A 22,404-nucleotide genomic window follows, 5' to 3' on the forward strand; every position below is an offset into this window, starting at 1 on the left:
AGAAATGGTGTGGGCATCAGGAATGAGACATGAATCTCTGCTACCACTCACATAAAAGCCTCCATCTTCTCTATCCTTCCTGTTCCCAGCCCACCTCACCCTACTTACCTGTAAGTCATATTTTACCTAAGATTTTAGAAATGATTGCTATATGTAAATATGGCTTGTGACTCTCATTACTATCTTATTTTTAATGATTAGAATATATGGTTGTATATTTCAAAAATACAGCATATTTTTCTATTTTTTTAGTATTGATTTCAAAAGTAGAACCTAGTGATTCATCATTAACATACCACACCCAAAGCTCATCACAAGTGCCCATCCCCCACCCACCACCCCTCCAGCAATCCTCAGTTTCTTCTCTGTATTTAAGAGTCTCTTATGGTTTGCCTCTTTTTCTGTTTTTATCTTATTTTGCCTTCCTTTGCCTATGTTTAATACAGCTTATATTTTTATTGCTGAGTTTTGTTTTTGTTTTGTTCTTTTCTGAGTGCCTATTTTAAACTCTTCACACATTTCAATACATTTAACTTGCAAAACAACCCTATGGAATACATACTATTATTATCCACACTGTAAATATGAGCAGACTGAGACACAAAAGATTATATAACTAGTCCAAGGTCACAACTAGTAGAAAGCAAAGCTAAGATACAAACCTGGCAACTGACCTATAAACCTCTTCTTAATCTCTATGCCAGGCTAATGTCACAGTGTACAAGACATGCATATTGAACTAAAGGAAGAAGGAATTTGACCAATTAAATTTCACTATAGACTTTAAGAGAATCCTTTATTAATATTTAACTCTCTTTCCTATATGCAAGTTTATCCTATTGTCATAAAAGTTTTTCTAAAAGTAATATTCTTTTGACAGGTCTCAGTATAGATTTCTTTATAGGAAAATAAATCTTCTAATGAATAGCCCCTATTAATCTATTAATCTAAAGGAAAATATTCTTGGGGCACCTATATGGCTCAGTCAGTTAAGTGTCTAACTCTCGATTTCAGCTCAGGTCATGATCTCATCATTCTTGAGTTTGAGCTCTGAATAGCCTTCTGCACTGATAGAATCCTGCTTGGAATTTTCTCTCCCTCTCTCTCTGCCCCTCCCCTGCTCTTGCTCTCTCTCTCTCTCAAAATAAATAAACTTAAAAAAAAGAAAAATATCATTTTTTTGTAATTTCAGTAGCCTTGAATTATTTCCCGAGGTAACTTTCAGTGACAATTTAAATACCTTTAATCAATCTCCTTACCCCTAACTTGTTTTCTATTTCTTATCGCTTTATAAATGCTAAAATGGCCATTTTCATCTGATAATGCAATATTAATGCTTAAAAAATAGAAAAATCACTTTGTCTTTCTTTTATTTTTTCAAAGGAGAGAGAGAGAAAGAGAGAGAGCAAGCTCACCAGAGGAGGAGGGGCAGAGAGAGAGAGGGAGAGAAAGAATCCCAAGAAGGCCCCACATTGTCAGCACAGAGCCACACTAGGGGCTTGATCCCATGGATCTGAAGATCATGACCTGAGCTGAAACCAAAAGCTGCACACAAACAACTGAGCCACCTGGGTGCCTCTCTTGTATTTCCTTTAAAATACCTTATTCTAGGTAAGTTTTAAAAGGAAGTTTTGCTAACATGAATATGACTTTTCTGTAAAAGGTCCACTTATGAAAAGTTGCAGAGAAGAGTAGATTTGGTGTTTACTGAGAAATCTTAGAGACTATATACAGATTAACTGAGGTCTCTCAGTTAATATTTTAATATTTAATCGGTTCCCATTTATCTGAGAAAAATGCAAAAATCCTGAGCTAATAGTTACATGTCTCTGGGAGTAACTGAGAAAAAAAAACCCTAATAATTTGAATAGTTCTCAATCTTAGTTTTATGTAAGAATCTTTTGGGGAATCTTAAAAATAGTAATACCTGGGATTTACTCCAAACTAATTAAAGTAGAATCCAATTATTTTAAAGCTCCCTGAGTAATACTAATGTGCAGGTGGGTTGAAAACTACTACTCTGAAGGTGAAGCACAGCTACAAATAAACCTGGTAAGGTTTCATCAGTTAGGTGATCACAGCACCAGGCTGTGATATTCGGCAAACTGTATGGGAGAAAACTGGAATGAACAGATGTTAGTGTTGGGCAGCTAGATCAGCAGAATATAAGCTAGAGCAGAAAGACTCAAAGGTTGGTCCCTGGACCAGCAGCACCAGCATTTCCTGGAAACTTACTAGACATGCAAATTATCAGGCCCCACACAGACCTCCCCAATCAAAAATACTGAATCAAAAACTCTGCAAGTGCAGCCCAGCAATCCATGTTTTAAAGAGCCCTTCACGTTTGAGAACCACTGAGCTAGAACAGTGCATCTCTGTCATTAGTCTTCACATGAATCAGCTGTGTGAAGTACATCTGCCATCATGGCTCAGTGTAGGAGTGAGGTTTGTGAGCACTGGTGGAGACTGGCATCCTGAATTATAATTAACAAAACTTACAAGACCAGGTCCCTGTATCTCCAGATACAGAGGAACTGAATTTACCCAATATAACCAATGTAACCTGGATATCATTGTTGATATGAGGACAGAAATGTTCTGTCTTATGCTCTGTTACTTAAGCAATCATTCTGTTACAGCTAAAAAGGACCCCCTGACAAGAATGGGTGGCTTCCTAGAAGAAGAATGCCCCCTCATGAATGCCCCACAGACTTCTAAAACTTAATATATCCAAAGTAAAACTCAAACCTCATCACTGTAATCCTCGTATCCACCCCAATCTGTGTTTCATCATATATTCTCAGTATAAGTACAAAATGTTATAATGCACTTAATAACCAAGCCTGAAAACTGCAAGTCATTCTACATTCAGAATGGGGTAGTGATAAATTCGTCATCCAACATTCATCTAGCTGCATGAGTAATAAAGAGCACAGGTACTGAAATTGGACTGCTAGAGTTTAAATCCAGCTTGAGCCACTTATCTGTGTGACCATGGGCAAGTTATTTAACCCCACCCAGATGGACTTTTCATCTATAAAATTGCACTGAACATATTGAATGGTTACACAGAATAAATGAGGTTAGAACAGTGTCCATACTACCACCAAGGTACAATAGAAGTTCTATTGATTCTACATCTTATTATTTCTTTTGTCTGGCCTCTCCTCTACATTTCTGATGCCTAGAAAAATTATATAGCATTACACACATCCACAATGCCAGTGAAAGACCAAGTATGACATATTCAGGCTACTTCTTATAAGTACACAGAGAAACTGCCTTACTTGGTTGGGGGACTTCCTTTGGCAGTCTATTGGTCTAAAGTTTGAAATAAATCCTGACATTAATCTGGGGCACTGTAACAGAATTCAAGACAAGTCTTTCCTTAAAAATCCAGAATTATAATTACTATCTAATAACCATCTGTAATAGTAAAATGTTACAATAAATATTTTACAAACTAATTTATTCAGAATGCTGATTAAGTGTTTTATAACTCATAAGTGCAATGAAAAATGCCTATGTTTGACAAAACTTACATTTAATACAGATTACATAATCTAAGGCAAATCTACAGTAATGCTTTAAAACTTCAAACTGAAAGTTTGAGGTAATTAGGATGGTTACCTTTTTGGTTTTTTAATACCACATGACTTGTCTTCTGTGATCCTGGATACTTTCTGAGATGTAGATGGAGCAATAGCCTCTTCAAATTCCAACTGCAAGTCAAATGTCAGTGGTGTAACCAAAGTCTTTTTCTTTACTTGACTCTGAAGCCCGTTTTTCTGCAATAAATCCAAAGTATAACACTGTGAAAAAAACGAGCACTTTTCATATAGAGAAAATCCTGTATAGAACAGATGAAATTAGTCTCACTTTATGCACTCACACAGAATTTATGTCCCAGTCACTAATGGCAAAATATTACAGATTAAAAACTGGGGCCCTTGTGTACCAACATTTTTTTATACCGTTGCTGTGTGACCTAAGCTACTCTTTTCCCATCGATGAAATGATAGGATGTTAGACTAGATGATCATGAAAGCTCCCTCCTAATTCTAAAATTCATAATGTAAGAATGACCTATATATTACACAAGGAAAATATTGATACATAGAGTTATTGGAAGAGGAGGAAGCTGGTCTCTAACCCGCTGCTCTTGCTCTCCCCATGCGTGTGGTGAATCACTCCAACATTCATCTTGTTGTATGAGCCAGAAACAAGTGAAGAAAGCAATCAAAAGACTTTGTTCAAATATTTATATAGATGGGCTGAAGAGGGAAAAAGATATAGCTAATGAGTTAGTGAAGGAGCCAGAAATCTTTTCTAAAAAATTCTCTCAGCACTGCACAGAGGAATAAAGTGTTGAAAAATTTTGAAAACAAGTCAAAGGATAGGAACTTCTGCTTCCGCCAATAAAGGATTAAGTGCTATAGGAAAAGCCCTCCTGCCGTAAACAACTAGAAAACCAGACAAAACATATGAAAACAACTGTAATCAGGCATTAGAGAACAGGCAGAGGGGGGACTATAATCTCTGAGAAAAGGGAAACAAATGAGGTAAATCCCACAATGGCTCAGCTTGCTTATTGAAGGCAGTTTCCAGGCTGAGAGGCAGGGAGGGGAAACTCACATCAAACCTTGTGGCCTTGACCTTGTTACATTTAAGAGACATAACTTATACCAATAATTACATTCTTGAGTACTATCCCAGGGAAATGAAAGCTTATGTTCACACAAAAACCTGTACACAAATATTCACAGCAGTTCTCTTTAATCTTTTTTTAAAGCAGCTTTATTTTTAAAAGTAAAATACTAAAAACAACCCAAATGTCCTTCAATAGGTGAGTGGTTGGTACTCTGTACACCCATACAATGGCACACTACTCAGCAATAAAATTTATACATTGTTTATAATAATAAAGCTATTGATTCATGCAGAAACTTAAAAGGGCCCCACGGTCATCATGCTTAGTGAAAAATCAATCTCAAAATTTCACATACCAAATGATTCCATTTACATAACATTATCAAAATTACTAAATTATAAAGATTGGAGAACAGATTAGCCATTGCCAAGGGTAGGTGGAGAATGAAGTAGGGATATGGATACAAATACAGAGAAGTAACATGAGAGCGTTTTTTCATGGTGATGGGAACATGCTGTATCTTGATTGTGGTAGTGATTGCACAAATCTGTTATGGGATAAAATTGATGAACTTATACAGACAAATGAATGCAGGTTTAAAAATGGTGAAAACTAAATGAAATCTGTAGTCTGGTTAATGGTAATACACCAATGTTAATATGGGTTGGGACTCATACTGGCTTTGGTATTGTACACTACCCATATAAGATGTCACTACTGGGGGCAACTGGGTAAAAGGGAAATGGGACTCTGTAGTACCTCTGCAACTTCCTGTAAGTTGATAATTGTTTCAAAATATAAAGGTTAAGAAAATAAGCAATTACCAAAGAGATTTATATATTTGCATCTCATTTTTTGGTCGTTAAAAAAGAAAACAGACAATTCACCTTCGTAAATGTATGTAGGTATATGTATGTGTACCTGTATTTTTATATTGTGAGTATATGTAAAGATAAATGGGTTTATACATACATATATAATATATGTATATCTTTGTAAGAGCACAAAAGAAGATGCAGATGAAGGGGCGCCTGGGTGGCTCAGTCAGTTAAGTGTCTGACTTCGGCTCAGGTCATGATCTCATGGTTTGTGGGTTCGAGCCCCATGTTGGGCTCTGTGCTGACAGCTAGCTCAGAGCCTGGAGCCTGTCTTTGGATTCTGTGTCTCCCTCTCTCTCTAACCTTCCCCTGTTCACGCTGTCTCTCTCTCTTTCTCTCTCAGAAATAAAAAAAATAAAATAAAAAAAAAGAAGATGCAGATGAATAAAATCAAATTGCTAAATTTTGTTTGCCTCAAGGAAGCAGTTGAAGAGGCCAAAAATAATTTTTCTTTATGTTATTTCCTTTAAGCATAATTTATATATATATAATTGGTTCTAGGGTCATGGGATTGAGCCCACATTAGGCTCCATGATCAGCATGAGCCTGTTTAAGTTTCTCTCTCTCTCTCTCTCTCTCCCTCTGCCCCCAGCTCCACTCATGCTCTCTATCTCTAAAATAAATATAATAAATAAATAAATAAATAAAATTCAAAATAAAAAATTTAAATTTGATTATATATACTTTGAAAAGAATTTCCAGAGAATCTTTTATTAGTAACACATGAACTAGGCATAGTAACACAAAAAGAATATTTATGGAAATGGTTTATACAAAAGAAGACCCTAGTAAAAAAGGTAGGAATTATTATTACTAAACATAATTTAAAATTCATATAAAAGGGAATTTCAGGACAAATTAAATAGATTTATCACTGATTAAATTTTCTAAATTTCATTTTAAACAAAAAAATTAAAAAGGAATGAACTTTGGGGTGCTTAAATCTAATATGGCTGCTTTAGTAAGTTACTCCTGGTTTGCTACTTCAAAATTTGAAGTAGGAATAAAAGAAGGCATTTATTGTTTTTTCCAATACTTCTCTATTTTTTGAATGAAAGGAGACAACTATGAAAAAAAAGAAAAGTTACTATTCAAGCATTAACATTTTGATCTTCAGGTTCACAAATATGTTCTGTCACTTCAGAGTTCCTCTTTGTAATGTCTTCTTTGATTTCTCAAACTCTATGCTCTTTATGCCTCATTTATTCACATTGTTAAATAATTTTACAAGTCTTTGTGTAACCAAATTAAATTGATCGTATGTACTAAAAATCTAGTTTTTGAAAACGAGATTCTTTATTAACATTTTATATTGAATTTTATAATAGTCTCACCTTGTTTAATTCTTATGACCTTTATTTTTAATTTGGCAGCTATACCAAATATTTTCTTCCTTTTAATAAGTGAATTACATAACTTTTTATATGTTTAACTTATTAGTGAGAACTATAGGAGTAGTCACATTTACTATTTGACTGCCTATTTGATTTTTTTTAATTTTTTTTTAATGTTTTATTTATTTCTAGGAGAGAGACAGCGTGAGCAGGGGAGGGTCAGAGAGAGAGGGAGTCACAGACTGAAACAGGCTCCAGGCTCCGAGCTGGCAGTCAGCACAGAGCCCGACGCGGGGCTCGAACCCACGAACCGCGAGATCATGACCTAAGTGAAAGTCGGACGCTTAACTGACTAAGCCACCCAGGCGCCCCGACTGCCTATTTGATTTTTTTATCTTAATCACCTTAGATACATTATATCCTAATATAATATGGCAGCTATCCAGAAGTCACCTTGTATACCTAATTAATTCTTTATGGCATATACTTACATAGATGACTTTTTGAACATGATTTGCTTTTTACAAATTAGTTTACAACTACGGCATCATTAAAAAATAAAGATAATCATTCACATTTGGAATAATAACATTTTAATGATTAAATTTAATTTTAGCTTTTATTTACAAACCTTTTCTCTTCCAGCCAAGATTATCTTTTCCTGCTTATCCAGAATATCTAACTTCTCTAAGATTCTTTCTGCCATTTTCAGTCAATAAATTCCTATTAAAAAGGAGACAAAAGGAAAAAATCTCCAAAACAATTAAAATTTATACATATAATTGATTATTTAGGCATAAGTTAAGAGATCCACATTTACATTTCTGTTTGATATAATTGATTATTTAGGCATAAGTTAAGAGATCCACATTTACATTTCTGTTTGGGGTACAAAATAGAACTGTGTAGATAATGGAATAGATCATGGAATTGTAGGGGTACCCAGGTTTTTTAGACAAAGTTCACATGATCAGAGCTCCCAGATGTGTATGGGCCTTAGGAATTTTTAAATGTAAGATAAAGAGAAGTTGAACCAGATATGACTCATACTTGAAGTAAGAACATGTGACTTGATTGATATCTATTTTCTTCTTTTTGTGATATAATTTTAATTAAAGTAAATGTGAAGAGCTCACATGTGTATAATTAATTGCATTCAAATTAAATTGGTCAATGATCCAAAACTGTTAACACAGCACTTAGAAGGCGATCAGTCACACAGAAGGAGCAGCTGTCAAGCGGTTGGGTCCTACTGTCAGAATAATAAATATTCTCTAGTCAATTAATGTTACTGAAAATTACATCTGGGGTCAGGCAGTCTATATTAGGCTCGGGGGCTGAATGTTAGACATCAGGACACAAAGTACCTTTCCAATGCAATACAAATAGCTAGAAGCAGAGTAGAGGCAAGAATCAGAATATTAACCCAAAGCTATATTTTTGCTCAGTGAATTGAATGGGGTCCAGTGGCATTTAAATGTAAAAGTTGTATGGTTGATAGAAAGTACTGAATTCATCAATATTTCTAAGGCACATCGATGTCAACATTAAGGTTCTTTCTGGCTCAAAAATGTCTATGCTATTTCTCCCATATTGTATATTATTCAATCAATATCTCACAAAGACAATAATGTATGAAAAGACAAGGATTTCTTTTAGCTGTCTTTTCTACTATTGTACTCTTCTGGGCCATGGGGCTGCAAGGCAGACTGTTTGCTTTGTTACAAATATCATAACCTGAAGTTGCAGATTGGAGACAGGATATGCAGGCAAGGGTGTTAGCACAATTATGAGTACCTCTGACTTTCTGGGTCTCCTATTGAAGAGTAAGGGACAGATTTTGGTAGAGAATATAGATTATCTGGATGCTGTGTTGTCTTTCCAGATCCAGGAACCAATCCTCTCATATATCCTAAAAGCAACTAAAGGAATCTTAGTTTCTGTGTTTTCCTTATGCATAATATGAGTTCAATGAGGGTGGAAAAGGCTCCCATATTTCTCACCAAAATTTCTTTTACTGGAGACAAAGATTTCTATTTCTCAATCAGGGAAAGAAGAGCAAATAACTGTAGGAATTAGCCTATTGAAGTGAATGGGCTTCCCAGTTTGGGGAAAGTACAAATGACACAAGGAACAAGTGAAACACATGGCTTCCTTGTGAGAGGGAACAGAAAGCAGGTGTTTTAGAAGTGTAAGATGTCCTACACCTCTCACTTTTCACACATCTTCAACATCACAACAGACATTTTAGGATGCACCATATCATCACGTTATACACACACACACACACACACACACACACAGCTGTAATTTGAAGGAATTATGTTTTTTATTTAAAATTATTTTGCTATAGTAAATGATATGATTCCTGGCAAATAACTGTACATATCATGAGGTTTTTTTTAAATGTTTATTTATTTTTGAGAGAAAGAGATCATGAGTGGGGAGGGGTAGAGAGAGAGGGAGACACAAAATCCAAAGCAGGTTCCAGGCTCTGAGCTGTCAGCACAGAGCCCAACACAGGGCTCGAACCCGGGAACTGTGAGATCATGACCTGAGCCGAAGTCAGACGCTTAACCAGCTATGAGTATGGTTTTTTTGAAGGGAGAAAATCTAACCAACAAGTTATTTTTAAGTGTCAATGACAGTTTTTGAATACTAAATTTGAAGTTAATGAAGTTGATAGAATGTTATTAATTCTAGTTTTGTAGTTTATTTTCATATTTTGAAGCCTATACTGTTTTCAGTTTGCAAACGTTTTCATAAGTCTTTGGCAATGTGCCAGTGGTTTCTAATGGCTAAATGGCCCTGGATAAAGTGGAGGTGAGGAAACACTATAGACTAACTTTTTGCTTTCATCATTATACCAAGGGTATCAAGGGCTTAGCTGTATCAGACAGGTCTAATATGATGGTGTATCCCAACTGCTTTGCATAAACTAAAAACTAATCCTTTAATGCTAGATTCTGCATTGTGTGTTCCTCTATATGACCTTCTGGGTTTCAGCCCTTTCTTGATTCAATCATTTTTGCTTTCATTTCATTTCCAGAATATTGGCTTCATACTTTTACTTCATACATCTCTTTCTATGGGCACATATTTTACTTCATTATTCTATTTCTGTAAACATATATTATCATTTGATGGAATGAATTTATTTGTTCATTTCTTCATTTGGCTACCCAACTGTATTACATGAGAGACATTGTGCTAGGTACTCCATTAAATTTATTGAGGAAGGTGGTACCTGGTAGACATTATCTTCTTGGGCAAGGCAGATGGGCTCTCCTGTATCACTAAGAAAACAGAGACCATCAAGAAAAATACTTCAACTTCTCTCTCTCATGCTAAAGTCTTATTTGCATCAATTCCTATCTCATCTGTTTTTAATTTTAATGAAATTGTTGTCTCTCCTTTTCAAAGCTAACCCCTCCCAGTGTACTCTAGACTCAGTTACCTCTGTCCCCCTAAAAGAATTATTTTCATTGGTGTGCCCTCTCTCTAGTATCTGTCAATCTCTTTTCTTTACCATGCTTCTCCTTAGCATGTTCATACCTCTTCTGGTGTTGAAAAAGAAAAAAGAAATTCTTCCTCTAACCCCATTAGCTGTTATTCTCTCTCATCTTCCCTTATTGACAAATTCTTAAATTGCTCATCTATACTTAGGGCTTCTAATTTCTTACATTTCTTTTCCTTCTTAATTTACCACGATTTGGTTTTCTTCTATACTATGGTACTATATATGCTCTCATATGTCTCACCAAAATCACCATCTTTATAAATTAGTGGGCAATTTTCTGCTCTTATTTACCTTATTTGAGTATCTACAACTCTTGTTAATATTGGCCACTCTTTTCTATGGAAATTCTGCCCTCTCTTGGTTTCTATGACAACAGTCACATCTTTTTACTCTCTCTGAAGATTCCTTCTTCCTCAGATCACTCCCTAAATACTAGTTTCTAAGGGCTCAGGCCATCTTTTTCATTATTCCATATATTCTTCAGGATGACCTCCCAAACTCATGGCTTCATCTACCACCATCTATTTTCACACAATACCTCTTTTTCAAGTTCCAAACCTATGTTCCTAGCTCAACCCAGATTCCTAGACGTAACTCAAATTAAATCTAAAAGTAAATGTGTCCACACCTTTCCTCTTCTTTAGCCAAAAGTCTCTTCCAACATTTATTATCATATTAGTTATCTCTTAGGCACCCAGCCCATAAGCTTAGGCACTGTAATGGTTCTCAATCCTTATCATGGCCAAATGAATTCAGAAACTTCCAAGGAATCCGGATTTCCAGTTGCCACCCCAGTCCTGCTAAGTCAGAATTTATGGTGCTAAAGATGAGGAATATGTTTTCTAAAACCATTCTATTGAAGCTATTCCCCATAGGGGGCGCCTGGGTGGCTCAGTCAGTTTAGTGAAGCTATTCCCCAAACCAGGATCTGGTCACCACTCTTCTGGAAAAGTCCTTCTTATCCACTCCCTAAATATACACAATCACTTTAACTTGTATATTCTGCATCCTACACATCCTCTCAGTTTTTCTCTTCCTATACATTCACATTGCTATTGGCTCAGTTTAAGGTTCCATAACTTGTTGCCTGGCTTATTGCCATAGTCTTCAAAATATGTCTATACATTTGATCCATTCCATCCTCCAATCTATCCTTCACATTTGTCTGACTTCTTTTCTCAAGAAGACACACACACATACACACACACACAAACACAAACACACACCTCCCTAATGAAAGCTTCAATCTATCCCTACTGCTTTCAGGACAAAGGGTCAAGCTCCTTGATTTATCATGTAAGAATCATGATTTGGCCTCTAAGTCTTTAACCTCATCTGCTTCTTCCTCATATATACTTGATACCCCAGTTCTAATGAACTGTGGCACCTAATGAACAGTGTCTCTGATGTGTTGTATTCTCCTTTACTTGTTGCTTGGCTTTTGCTGTTTCCTCTACATACAATGTCGTTCCTCCATTTCCTGTATTTCTAAGTTTTATTCATCCTTCAAGACCCAACACAAATAACACCTCTGCAGGGAAGCCTTCTCTGATACACTGTGATTTAAATATCCAATGTTTGTGCTCACATGATAGCCTCTATATACTGCTACCGGAGTACTTATCACTCTCTATTAAACCATTTGATATTCTTGTTTTATTCCTCCTCTAAACTATGTGTTACTTGAAAGCAGGAACCATGTCTAATTCATCTTTGCATCCCAATTGCCTAAAATTCTGAATGAATTAGCCATCAGCCATAATGGAAATGAACAACTATAAATGTTATGACAGCGGTTAGCTAGCATTTACATTTATGAGTTTTCATCGATAATGGTCCAAGTCTTGTCAAGGTCCTTCTAGATCAAACCATAGCATTACAAAATATTACTTTCTTTCTCACCTTCAAGCTTAGAAAGGCAGCATAGTGTTTTGGTTAAGAACATGGACTCTGGAGTCAGACTGACTGGGTTCAAATCCTTGGCTCTGCTACTTATGAGCTGTGTGACTGTGGGCTAATTGCTTAACTTTTTCATGTTGCCCCATTGGTAAAATGGAAGTAATGCAAATGCCTACTTCGTGGGATTGTTATGAGGTTCAATTGAATGAATATAAGTGACATATAAGTGTCTGGTAAATAAAATAAGTAGATACAAGTAATGAGGCACTTACCTATTAGGCATAAGACATGTGAGATACTCATAAATCCTGCAAAATGCATGTTATCCATCTGCATGGCATTTCATTTTTTTTCTGCTGTCCCTGCCATCATGCAATCACCAATGGTCTCCTCTTCATGTGTCTGCCTGCTTGCTTCTTCCACGGTATACTTCTTTAATTTTACCTACACTATCCCCTTTGGTCTTGGTAAACAATGCAATTTTATTCAGCAATTCAGTATCTTCTATTTTAATCTGGCAATTCAGTATCTTCTATTTTAATCCAGCAATTCAGTATCTTCTGTACCATGTCATCTGATTATCTTGTTTCCTTTTCTTCTCGTTTTTTCATAGTTTTATTCTCAACTTTCTATTAAAATCTTATTCTGAGTTGAGTGAGCAGAAACTGAAGCTCATTGTCCTATAAAGCACAAGTGTAGGCCTTGAAAATATAGTAAATATTTAGGAAAACGACCCTGATAAATATTACCTAATCTCCATACAAGAGACTCATCAAAAACACAAAATTGGTTTGTACTCAAAGAAGTAGATTTAATCATTTCCTTTTCAACCAATACATTAACGGGGTTCAGAGAGATGATCTCACTTCTTAAATATATACAGATATATCTGAAGTGTTATTATATGTACTTACATTTGTGAGGAAATGCTCTCTTCTGGAATGTAGGGCTCTTATGTGGTCACAAAAGTATAACTCACAGAATCTTGTGGGTAGAATGGGTCAATAGTCTCTCATATGATTCTCTGAACCATGAGGCAATATTGATCCCAACTGGACAAGACTTTTCTGATTCTTGCTTTCATTTCACTGTCATTGTCTCTTCCCCAGGCCTTCAGGTTTCACTTTTCCTTCCAAGTGGTTACTGCACTACACAGCCCCTAATTTGCCTTTCCCAATCTTCCTCTTCATCCCTCAAATACTGATTATTCACAGTTCCATCAGAACTGTCTTTTTGATGATACTGAATTGCTGACCAAGTCCAGCTCCAGGCCACAAACCTTAAGTAGCTCCCTATTACCTGCAGAATAATATGCAAGCTATTTTTAGATGATATATGAGATGTTTCAAGAAAAGGCAGTCCAGGGTCTGGCTCAGGCCACATTTTGAGTTAATCTCCCACCACATCCAATCTTCTGTCAAATTCTATGACTCCTATTCCCTGGACGCATCCTGTCTTTTCCCCAAGCATGTCTTTTCTCGTGCTTTTCCTTTCCCTGGCAAGGTTCTCTCCTCACGTCTTCCAGTCAAAAGCCTATTCTTTATTAGATTCTAATATGAAAGCCACCTCTTTGATGAAACTTTCCTTGATAACCTCACATTCCTTGTCTTGGTGACAGTCTCTTCATCACATGTGCTCCAATAGTACTTTGTCCTTCACCACAGAATTTGGTACATTGTGCTACCGAAATTACCCTTTGACAAATTGCTTCCTCAATGTGCTGAAACTCATCTAAAAACAATGCTTACCCACTTCTGAATCTCAGAACCAACGAAACAATTTTATTCCTAACTGGGATCTGAAAACTCCAGTTTAATTTGGAGATGTCTCTGATGCTATCATTTTATGGGGAGTAATCCCAGTTTACCCATAATAGATGATAATGATTGAGGATGATGTACTGGAGGATGAAATACAAAGTTGAGCAAATGGTTATAAAATGTGGTTCTTGCCAAATCTAAATTCAGTAAAATTGTTTTCAAAGGAAACTTGGATTTATGTTCTTAATTACTGGCTCAATAATGACAGTTTTTTGAAAAAGAACACAATGAAACAGAGAATTTGCCAACTAGGGCAGAACAAAATTCCCGGTCACTCTTGTAGTAAATCACCCACAGACCTCACTGTGAAGACTTGGCTGCATAATGAACAATTTCAAGGTTGCAGGGCCAATGTTATAAGCACATCAGAGGCTGAGTCATACTAAGAATAATGACATCAAACTAAAAAGTTACTTTGAAGAGCACTACTTCATTTTTAACAGTTAGCACCTTTGGTACTAAAAAAATTCAAAAAGCAAACACACAAAAAACCCCAACTTAATAACTGCCCACATAATAGGCTCTGCTAAGCAGGTTTCTTCAGCAAGTTCCAAATGTCTCCTATAAAAGGAAGAACTCAAGAAAACCAAAAGAGTCTCAGACTCATAAATTAAAGAGCAGGACTGAGCGATTATCTAGAAAATGGAAGCTTAAATTAACATTTACTTCTACTATCTGGTTTCATCAGTTCAAACATTGACTCTTTGAAGGAAAGGCCTCTGTCTTACATTTTTATCTTACACATCCACTAAACACTGTATTGAGCACATAATAAGCACTCATGTTCAATAATTACATTTTCCTTAATAGTGAGATAACAGGCTGAATTTCTCCACCTCATATTCCAAGTATAGACACTAAGAAATCTTGTTTTTTAAGTCTGAAATATCAATAAATGGCCCACCTTATGGGCTGAATTATGTCTCACCAAAATTCCTAGGTGGAAGCACTATCTCCCAGTACCTCAGAATGTGGCTGTTTTTGGAAACAGGGCCTTTATTTTAAGAGTTAACTAAGTGAAAATAGGGCCATTAGACTGAACCCTAATCCATTTGATTTGTGTTATGTAAGAAGAGATGAGAACACAGACATCATGCACAGAGGAGAGCCCATTTGAGGACACATCAAAGCAGCCATTCCAAAGCCAACAAAAGAGGCCCAAGGAGAAACCAAACCTGTAGGCACCTTGATCCTGACCTTCCAGCCTCCAGAACTATGAGAAATAAATTTCTGTTAGTTAAACCTCCCAGTCTATGGCATTAAAAATGTTTTAATGTGTATTTATTTTTGAGAGACAGGGAGAGAGAGAGAGAGAGAGAAACAGGGAGAATGTGTACAAGCAAGGGAGGGACAGAGAGAGAGGGAGACAGAATTCGAAGCAGGCTCCAGGCTCTGAGCTGTCAGCACAGAGCCTGACATGGGGCTCAAATTCACAAACCACAAGTTCATGACCTGAGCCAAAGTCAGACACTTAACCAAATGAGCCACCCAGACTCCCCTATGGCATTTTGTTATGGCAGCCCTAGTAAACTAATGCAGCCCACAAATTATGAGTACTGATTTTAGAACTCACTGTCAGAAGATTTAACCATTAAACCTGGCCCATATGCTTAGATCTATATACCACATATTTTCTTGTCTCCTTTTTGTTTTTTCAAAACATTTTTTAATGTTTACTTTTTTTCTTGTCTTCTTTTTGTTATGAGAAAGGGAGAGAAAATTTACTCTTCATTTTGAAACTTTACTAAAATTTGCCTGTCACCAACTTGAGGTTGAATAGGAAGCTTCGAAGGAAATATATCAACGAAGTTTTAAAAGTATGATGTATAGGCTCTGGGGAGTATTATTGTGAGTAACCACTCAGATAACAATTGGAGGAATCTCCAAATTCCACAATTATTGCAAGAATTATCAACTCATCAGCCCATTCCAGGTTGGTTCTGTCTGGTCAGTTTGAAATGCACCAGTTAGGCCCCCTCAAGCCAGCTCACACCTTGTGCCCACCCCATCCCATCCCCTCTCACCCCCTCCCCAGGGTCACCTTCCAGGTGGCAAACCCACCTCCCTGGCCTGTTCCAGTGGAGGCGGGGGGTGGGGCAGCTAGAAAATAAAGATACCAACTCAAAGGCTCTATGTTTTCCTCCAAGGAGAAGTCAAAACTGGGGGGGGGGGGGAGAGAGAGGAAGATCCTTAAAAGTAAGCATAGAAGAGGCAGATGTTGTTTTTAAGAAACCCAGAAGAGGCCCAGGCTGCCTCCCACCTCCAACCCAGATTCACCTGAGAAACTGTGGCAGGAGCAACCCACCAGCCCAGCTTTATACATACCCTTTTTTGCATCCATTCAATCTTTCACCCCAACCAGATGTGGCTGGAGATAGTTCCACTGACTGGAAGGACAAAAAGAATCTAAGATTTAAAAAACCTATGTGTTTCCTGTTTCATCTCCCCTCTCTATACAAATTTTAATTTCCAGCCTGTCAATACCTCTGCCTGTACTTCTTTCTTTTCTCTTCTGGCTCTGGTAGTCATTTTCACCCAACCAGCCACCTCCAGCCCTATTACAACACATCCTGTGTCCATGGAAAGTTTCCAGAACTTTCCCTACCTTGAAAAGGTCAGTTTTCTCTCTCCAAAGAGAGGTTTCACCCACATACTTATGTCACTAAAAAATGAAAGTGACTCACCAAATATCATAGATATAAAAACAATTATGCTGAAAGATCAGAAGGAGAAAGAAGCTACAGAAAAGATCAAGGATAAAAGAATTGGGAATAGTGACTTTGCTTTTCTTGTTTTCTTTCTTCCTTTTGTACATTCCTGGAAACACAGAATTCTGAAAAGAAGCTTAAAACTTCCTCCATTCAGCTTGTAGGCATGAGTGTAAGTCAATGGCCTGTATTTGAACATTTGGAAAAGGCTACTATCATGCCTTACGGCATTAAAAAACAAAACAAAACAAAACATTCTTATTCCTAAAATCAAGAAATTACCCATGTGATTTGTAAGATCACCCTTCACCATTGTATTTTGTAAGTTGGATAGCAGGTTGGACACCCCGCCCCCATACACACACCATTCACACACACCATAGAATCATAATTTTAAAACAACTGACTCTATTTTTTCCCTTTTTTTCATTTAAAATTTAGTTACCATACAATGCAATATTGGTTTCAAGAGTAAAATTCAGTGATTCATCACTTACATAAACAACCAGTACTCATCACAAGTGCCCTCCTTAATGCCTATCACCCATTTAGCCTATTCCCCACTCACTTCCCCTCCATCAACTCTCCATTTGTTCTCTATCTTTAAGACTCTCTTGTGAGTTGTTTTCCCTTTCTTCTCTTTTTTCCCCTTTCTCATATGTTCACCTGTTTTGTTTCTTAAATTCTACATATGAGTGAAATCTTATGGTATTTGTCTTTCTCAATTGATTCATTTTGCTTAGAATAATACATTCTAGCTCTATCTACATGATTCCAAATGGCAAGATTTCATTCTTTTTTATGGCTGAGTAATATTCCATATTACACTTAAACACACATACATGCATCATATCTGCTTTATCTATTCATTAGTCAATGGACATTTGGGCTCCCTCCATAGTATGGCTATTGTTGATAATACTGCTATAAACATTGGGGTGCATGTTACCCCATAGAATCTGTAATTTTATATCCTTTGGGTAAATACTTAATAGTGCAATTGCTGGATCATATGGTTGTTCTATTTTTAGTTTCTATTTTTAGTTTAGTTTCCACACTGTTCTTCAAAGTGGTTGCACCAATTTGCATTCCCACCAACAGTGCAAGAGGGTTCCTCTTTTTCCACATCCTTGCCAACACCTGTTGTTTCTTGTGTTGTTAATTTTGGCCATTCTGACAGGTGTGAGGTGGTATCTCATTGTAGTTTTGACTTTTATTTCCCTAATGATGAGTGATGTTGAGTATCTTTTCATGTGTCTATTAGCTATCTGGATGACTTCTTTGAAAAGTATCTATGTCTTCTGCCCATTTCTTTACTGGATTTTTTGTTTTTTGGGTGTTGTGGTTGATAAGTATTTCATAGATTTTTGGATACTAACACTTTATCAGATATGTGGTTTGCAAATATCTTCTCCGATTCTGTAGGCTGTCTTTTAGTTCTTGTTGATTATTTCCTTTGCTGTACAGAAGCTTTTTATCTTGATGAGGTTCCAAAAGTTCATGTTTGCTTTTGTTTCCCTTCCTTCATTGATCTGTCTAGTAAGAAGTTGCTCCAGCCGAGGTCAAAGAGGTTGCTGCCTGTGTTTTCCTCTGGGATTTTGATGGTTTCCTGTCTCACACTTAAGTATTTCAACCATTTTGAATTAATTTTTGTGTATGATGTAAGAACTGGTCCAGGTTCATTCTTTTGCATGTTGCTGTCCCATTTCCCCAACACCATTAGTTGAAAGATGGTCTTTTATCCATTGGATATTCTTTCCTACTTTGTTGAAGATAAGTTGACTTATATTTGGGGTCCATTTCTGGGTTTTCTATCCTGTTTCATTGACCTATGTGTCCATTTTTGTGCCAGTACCATACTAACTTGATAACTACAGATTGGTAATATAACTCGAAATCTGGAATCAGAATGCCTCCAGATTTATTTTTCTTTTTTAGGATTGCTTTGGCTAATTGGGGTCTTTTGTGGTTCTGTACAAATTTTAGGATTGTTTGTCCTAGCTCTGTGAAAAATGCTGGTGGTATTTTAATAGCACTATTTAATAGCAATGTGTAGATTGCTTTGGGTTGTACAGACATTTTATCAATATTTGTTCTTCCAATCCATGAGCAAGGAGTATTTTTCCATTTCTTTGCATCTTCTTCAATTTTTTTCATAAATGTCTGATACTTTTTACAGTGTAGATCTTTTACCTCTTTAGTTAGGTTTATTCTTGGGTATCTTATTGTTTTGGGTGCAATTACAAATGAGATTAATTCCTTGATTTATTTTTCTGTTGCTTCATTATTGGTGTATAGAAATGTAACAGATTTCTGCACATTGATTTTATAGCCTGCAACTTTGCTGAATTCATGTATTAGTTCTAGCAACTTTCTGGTGGTCTTATGGGTTTTCTACAGACAGTATTATGGTCATCTGCAGATTGTGAAAGTTTGACTTCTTCCTTGCCAATTTGGATGAATTTTATTTCTTTTTGTTGTCTGATTGCTGAAACTAAGACTTCCAATACTGTGTTAAATAATGATGGTGAAACTGGTCATCCTCAACTTGTTTCTGACTATTGGGGGAAGGTACTCAATTTTTTCCCATTGAGGATGATATTAGCTGTGGGCCTTTCATAAATGGACTTTATGATGTTGAGGTATGTTCCATCTATCCCCATTTAGCTGAGGGGATTTTTTTTTTTATCAAGAAAGATGCTATATTAGGTAAAATGCTTTTTCTGCATCTATTGACAGTATCATATGGTTCTTATCCTTTCTTTTATTAATGTGGTATATCACACTGATTGATTTGACTTGTGAATACTGAACCAACCCTGCAGCCCAGGAATAAATTCCACTTGATTATGGTGAATAATTCTTTTAATATACTGTTTAATTTGATTTGATAGTATCTTATTGAAAATTTTTGCATCCATGTTCATTAGGGATATTGACCTGTAATTCTCCTTTAAAGTGGGGACTTTGGTTTTGGAGAAAAAAATCACTGACTTTAAAATGTTCTTGATTTGAAGATATGGTTCATCTATACAATGGAATACTACATGGCAGTGAGAAAGAATGGAATCTGGCCATTTGTAGCAACATGGATGGAACTTGAGGGTGTTATGCTGAGAGAAATAAGTCAGGCAGAGAAGGACAGATACCATATGTTTGCACATATAGGTGGATTAGGAGGAACTTAATGGAGGACCATGGGGGAGAAGAAGGGGAAAAATAGTTGGGGGGGAGGCAAACCATGAGAGACTCTTGAATGCTGAGAACAANAGGTTTGAATGTATAGGAGAGTTAGGAGGATATTAATGGAGGACCATGGGGGAGAAGAAGGGGAAAAATAGTTGGGGGGGAGGCAAACCATGAGAGACTCTTGAATGCTGAGAACAAACTGAGGGCTGATGGGGGTGGGGAAGAGAGGAAGGGGGGTGATGGGAATGGGGGAGGGCCCTTGTTGGGACAAGCACTGGGTGTTATATGGAAACCAGCTTGACAATAAACTATTTATGAAAAAAAAAGAAATGAAAACTAAAAAATAAAATAAATAAACAAAAAATGTTCTTGATTTGATCAAGAATGGTGGAACATTTATACATTAATCAAACTGTTAGTCAAGAGTTATGTTGGTAAGCATTTAAGGAATTTACTATCATTCAAAACAAAATAGAAAAAGTTTTTAAAAACAGCATTAACATCACAACACAAGTCCATACTTGTGGCAATGGGAGAAATTTTGCAAAAAACAATGTGCTTGTTGCTATGTAGTGGTCAAAATTTGGCTGGAAATTGTTACAGTCAGTTCATGAAAACATTGGAACCAACTTATTTCCCATATTTAAAATATGAGAAATATAATAAAAAGTATAAAGTGGTTTGATTCTATCATATGTTAAAACCCTGTATATTCAAGTACAATGATTTGTAGGGAAGCAGTAACTACAATCTAACTGATTGTGGAGATTTGTCTAAGATTATTATAATGTTTTCACCTCGCAAATTTTCACAAAGATGACATTAGCATCTTATATAATTGAATTCAGAAATGTTAGCTACTCATCAATTTATAATCAATAAAATTTATAAAGCATGAATCTTATATAAAATTCTTATAATATTACCATTATTTCAGTTAATATTTATGAGATGCATACTACGTGCCAGATACTACACTAGAATTTTTAATAACATATTTCACTTCATTCTTTGTCTTTTATTAGTCTGTAATCTTTAATTGCTATCTATGGAAAAGGTATTATCTTCAGTTTTAGAAATCATAAAACTTAAAGAATTTACATGGTTTCCCCAACATCATATGATTAGTAACTTTAATATAATGCAAAATATTTTCTCTTCAATAAAAAACATTTGGTAAGATATACACTAAACAATTGAAATGGATTCTGTCAGTTAAATTCAACAAGCAATTACTGAATGAGATGATGAAAGCTATTACATTCAGAATACAGGGAAACTTTACAGATTAGAGTCAGCCAAGGGAAAAAGTACATAGGACAAAGTCCAGGAGAAGGACTAAATGCAGAGCTTCTCTTGTCTCTTCCTGTGGAGTCAGGACAGGCTACTCTTCCAGTATGGATATATGACAATACATATGGAGTACTGTCAACCAGGGAAGCTCACCTAAGCTTCATGTCCAGAGTTCTTAGTGGGGCTTCATCATATAGGGATGTCTGACAGATTGATTGCTCAGCATGATTAATCTCAGTTTCCATTTGACCCAAAGCACCCACCTTAAGTCACATTCTTGACCTTTCTGGCGTGGCGAGCCCCTACTTTAAGACTAAATGGGTGTGGCCAGCCCTCCACCCTAAATCCCACTATTAAGACTATTCAGTATGACCCAAGACCCCTAAGCAAACAAAGAAATTCTATCAGGCACAACACCCCTAGAATTCATAGATTACCCCTCTAGAAGCCAAGGGCTTCTTTTGCTTTCTTTGAGCAAAAGATTCTTTATTATAAATTCTTTCCTACACGCTTACTCTATTTGGTTTGCAAAGTATCCAAATTTTTATTAACCTATTCTAAAATGGTGAAAAGCCTGTGATTCCCCAGCCCATCTTCTGTCCTCTCTGGAGAAGGAGCATTTCCTTTCTTGCCCCACATAAACCATGAGGTCTGAGAGACATGTCATTATTCTTCAGCCTCCGTATTGTCCCTTTCATATCTTTATTATTCCTCTTTCTTAGGAGAGGCCTCCTTTTATGAGATTCATGCCAACCATCTCTCCACACCTACTTACTAACAAATTTCCAGCCATTTCCCACCTATACCAATTTGGGAAAGTTCTCAGTTTTCCTTTCCATATTAAATCCATGAAGAAAACAGTTTTGCCTCTAAACTTATTAACCTACCAAAATTAAAGCTATCTTTACTTCTTTATCCTCTAAAACTGTAACTCTAAAATCTTGAGCTCAGATAGATCCCTGATCACAACGTCTTATCTCTTTAGTCCATTAGTCTCTTCCTTCCAGATAATAAACTCTTTGGTCTCTTAACCACCTCTTAACCCCATCTTTTTCATTTGCAAACCCAACAGACATCTTTCAGACCTTATGTTATTTGATCTTTGCTCGGAA

At 36.3% G+C, this 22,404-nt stretch overlaps 1 protein-coding gene across 2 annotated transcripts in view; it reads right to left on the reverse strand.

Moving 5' to 3' along the window:
* CUNH1orf141 (chromosome unknown C1orf141 homolog) overlaps window positions 1–13,213 on the reverse strand; it is a 35,322-nt gene extending 22,109 nt beyond the window's left edge. For both annotated transcript variants that reach the window (XM_039233462.1, XM_039233461.1), the window contains exons 1-4: window positions 13,197–13,213; window positions 12,555–12,962; window positions 7,495–7,586; window positions 3,631–3,788 (exon numbers count right to left, since the gene is read on the reverse strand). In XM_039233462.1, coding sequence (XP_039089393.1) covers window positions 3,631–3,788; window positions 7,495–7,569 — 233 coding nt within the window. In that variant the 5' untranslated portion in view covers window positions 7,570–7,586; window positions 12,555–12,962; window positions 13,197–13,213. The remainder of the gene's footprint in view (window positions 1–3,630; window positions 3,789–7,494; window positions 7,587–12,554; window positions 12,963–13,196) is intronic.
* Between the last annotated feature and the right edge of the window lie 9,191 nt (window positions 13,214–22,404).

The sequence above is a fragment of the Hyaena hyaena genome, unplaced genomic scaffold (genome assembly GCF_003009895.1).
Source record: "Hyaena hyaena isolate Hyena2069 unplaced genomic scaffold, ASM300989v1 scaffold_75, whole genome shotgun sequence".
NCBI classification, from domain to species: domain Eukaryota; kingdom Metazoa; phylum Chordata; class Mammalia; order Carnivora; family Hyaenidae; genus Hyaena; species Hyaena hyaena.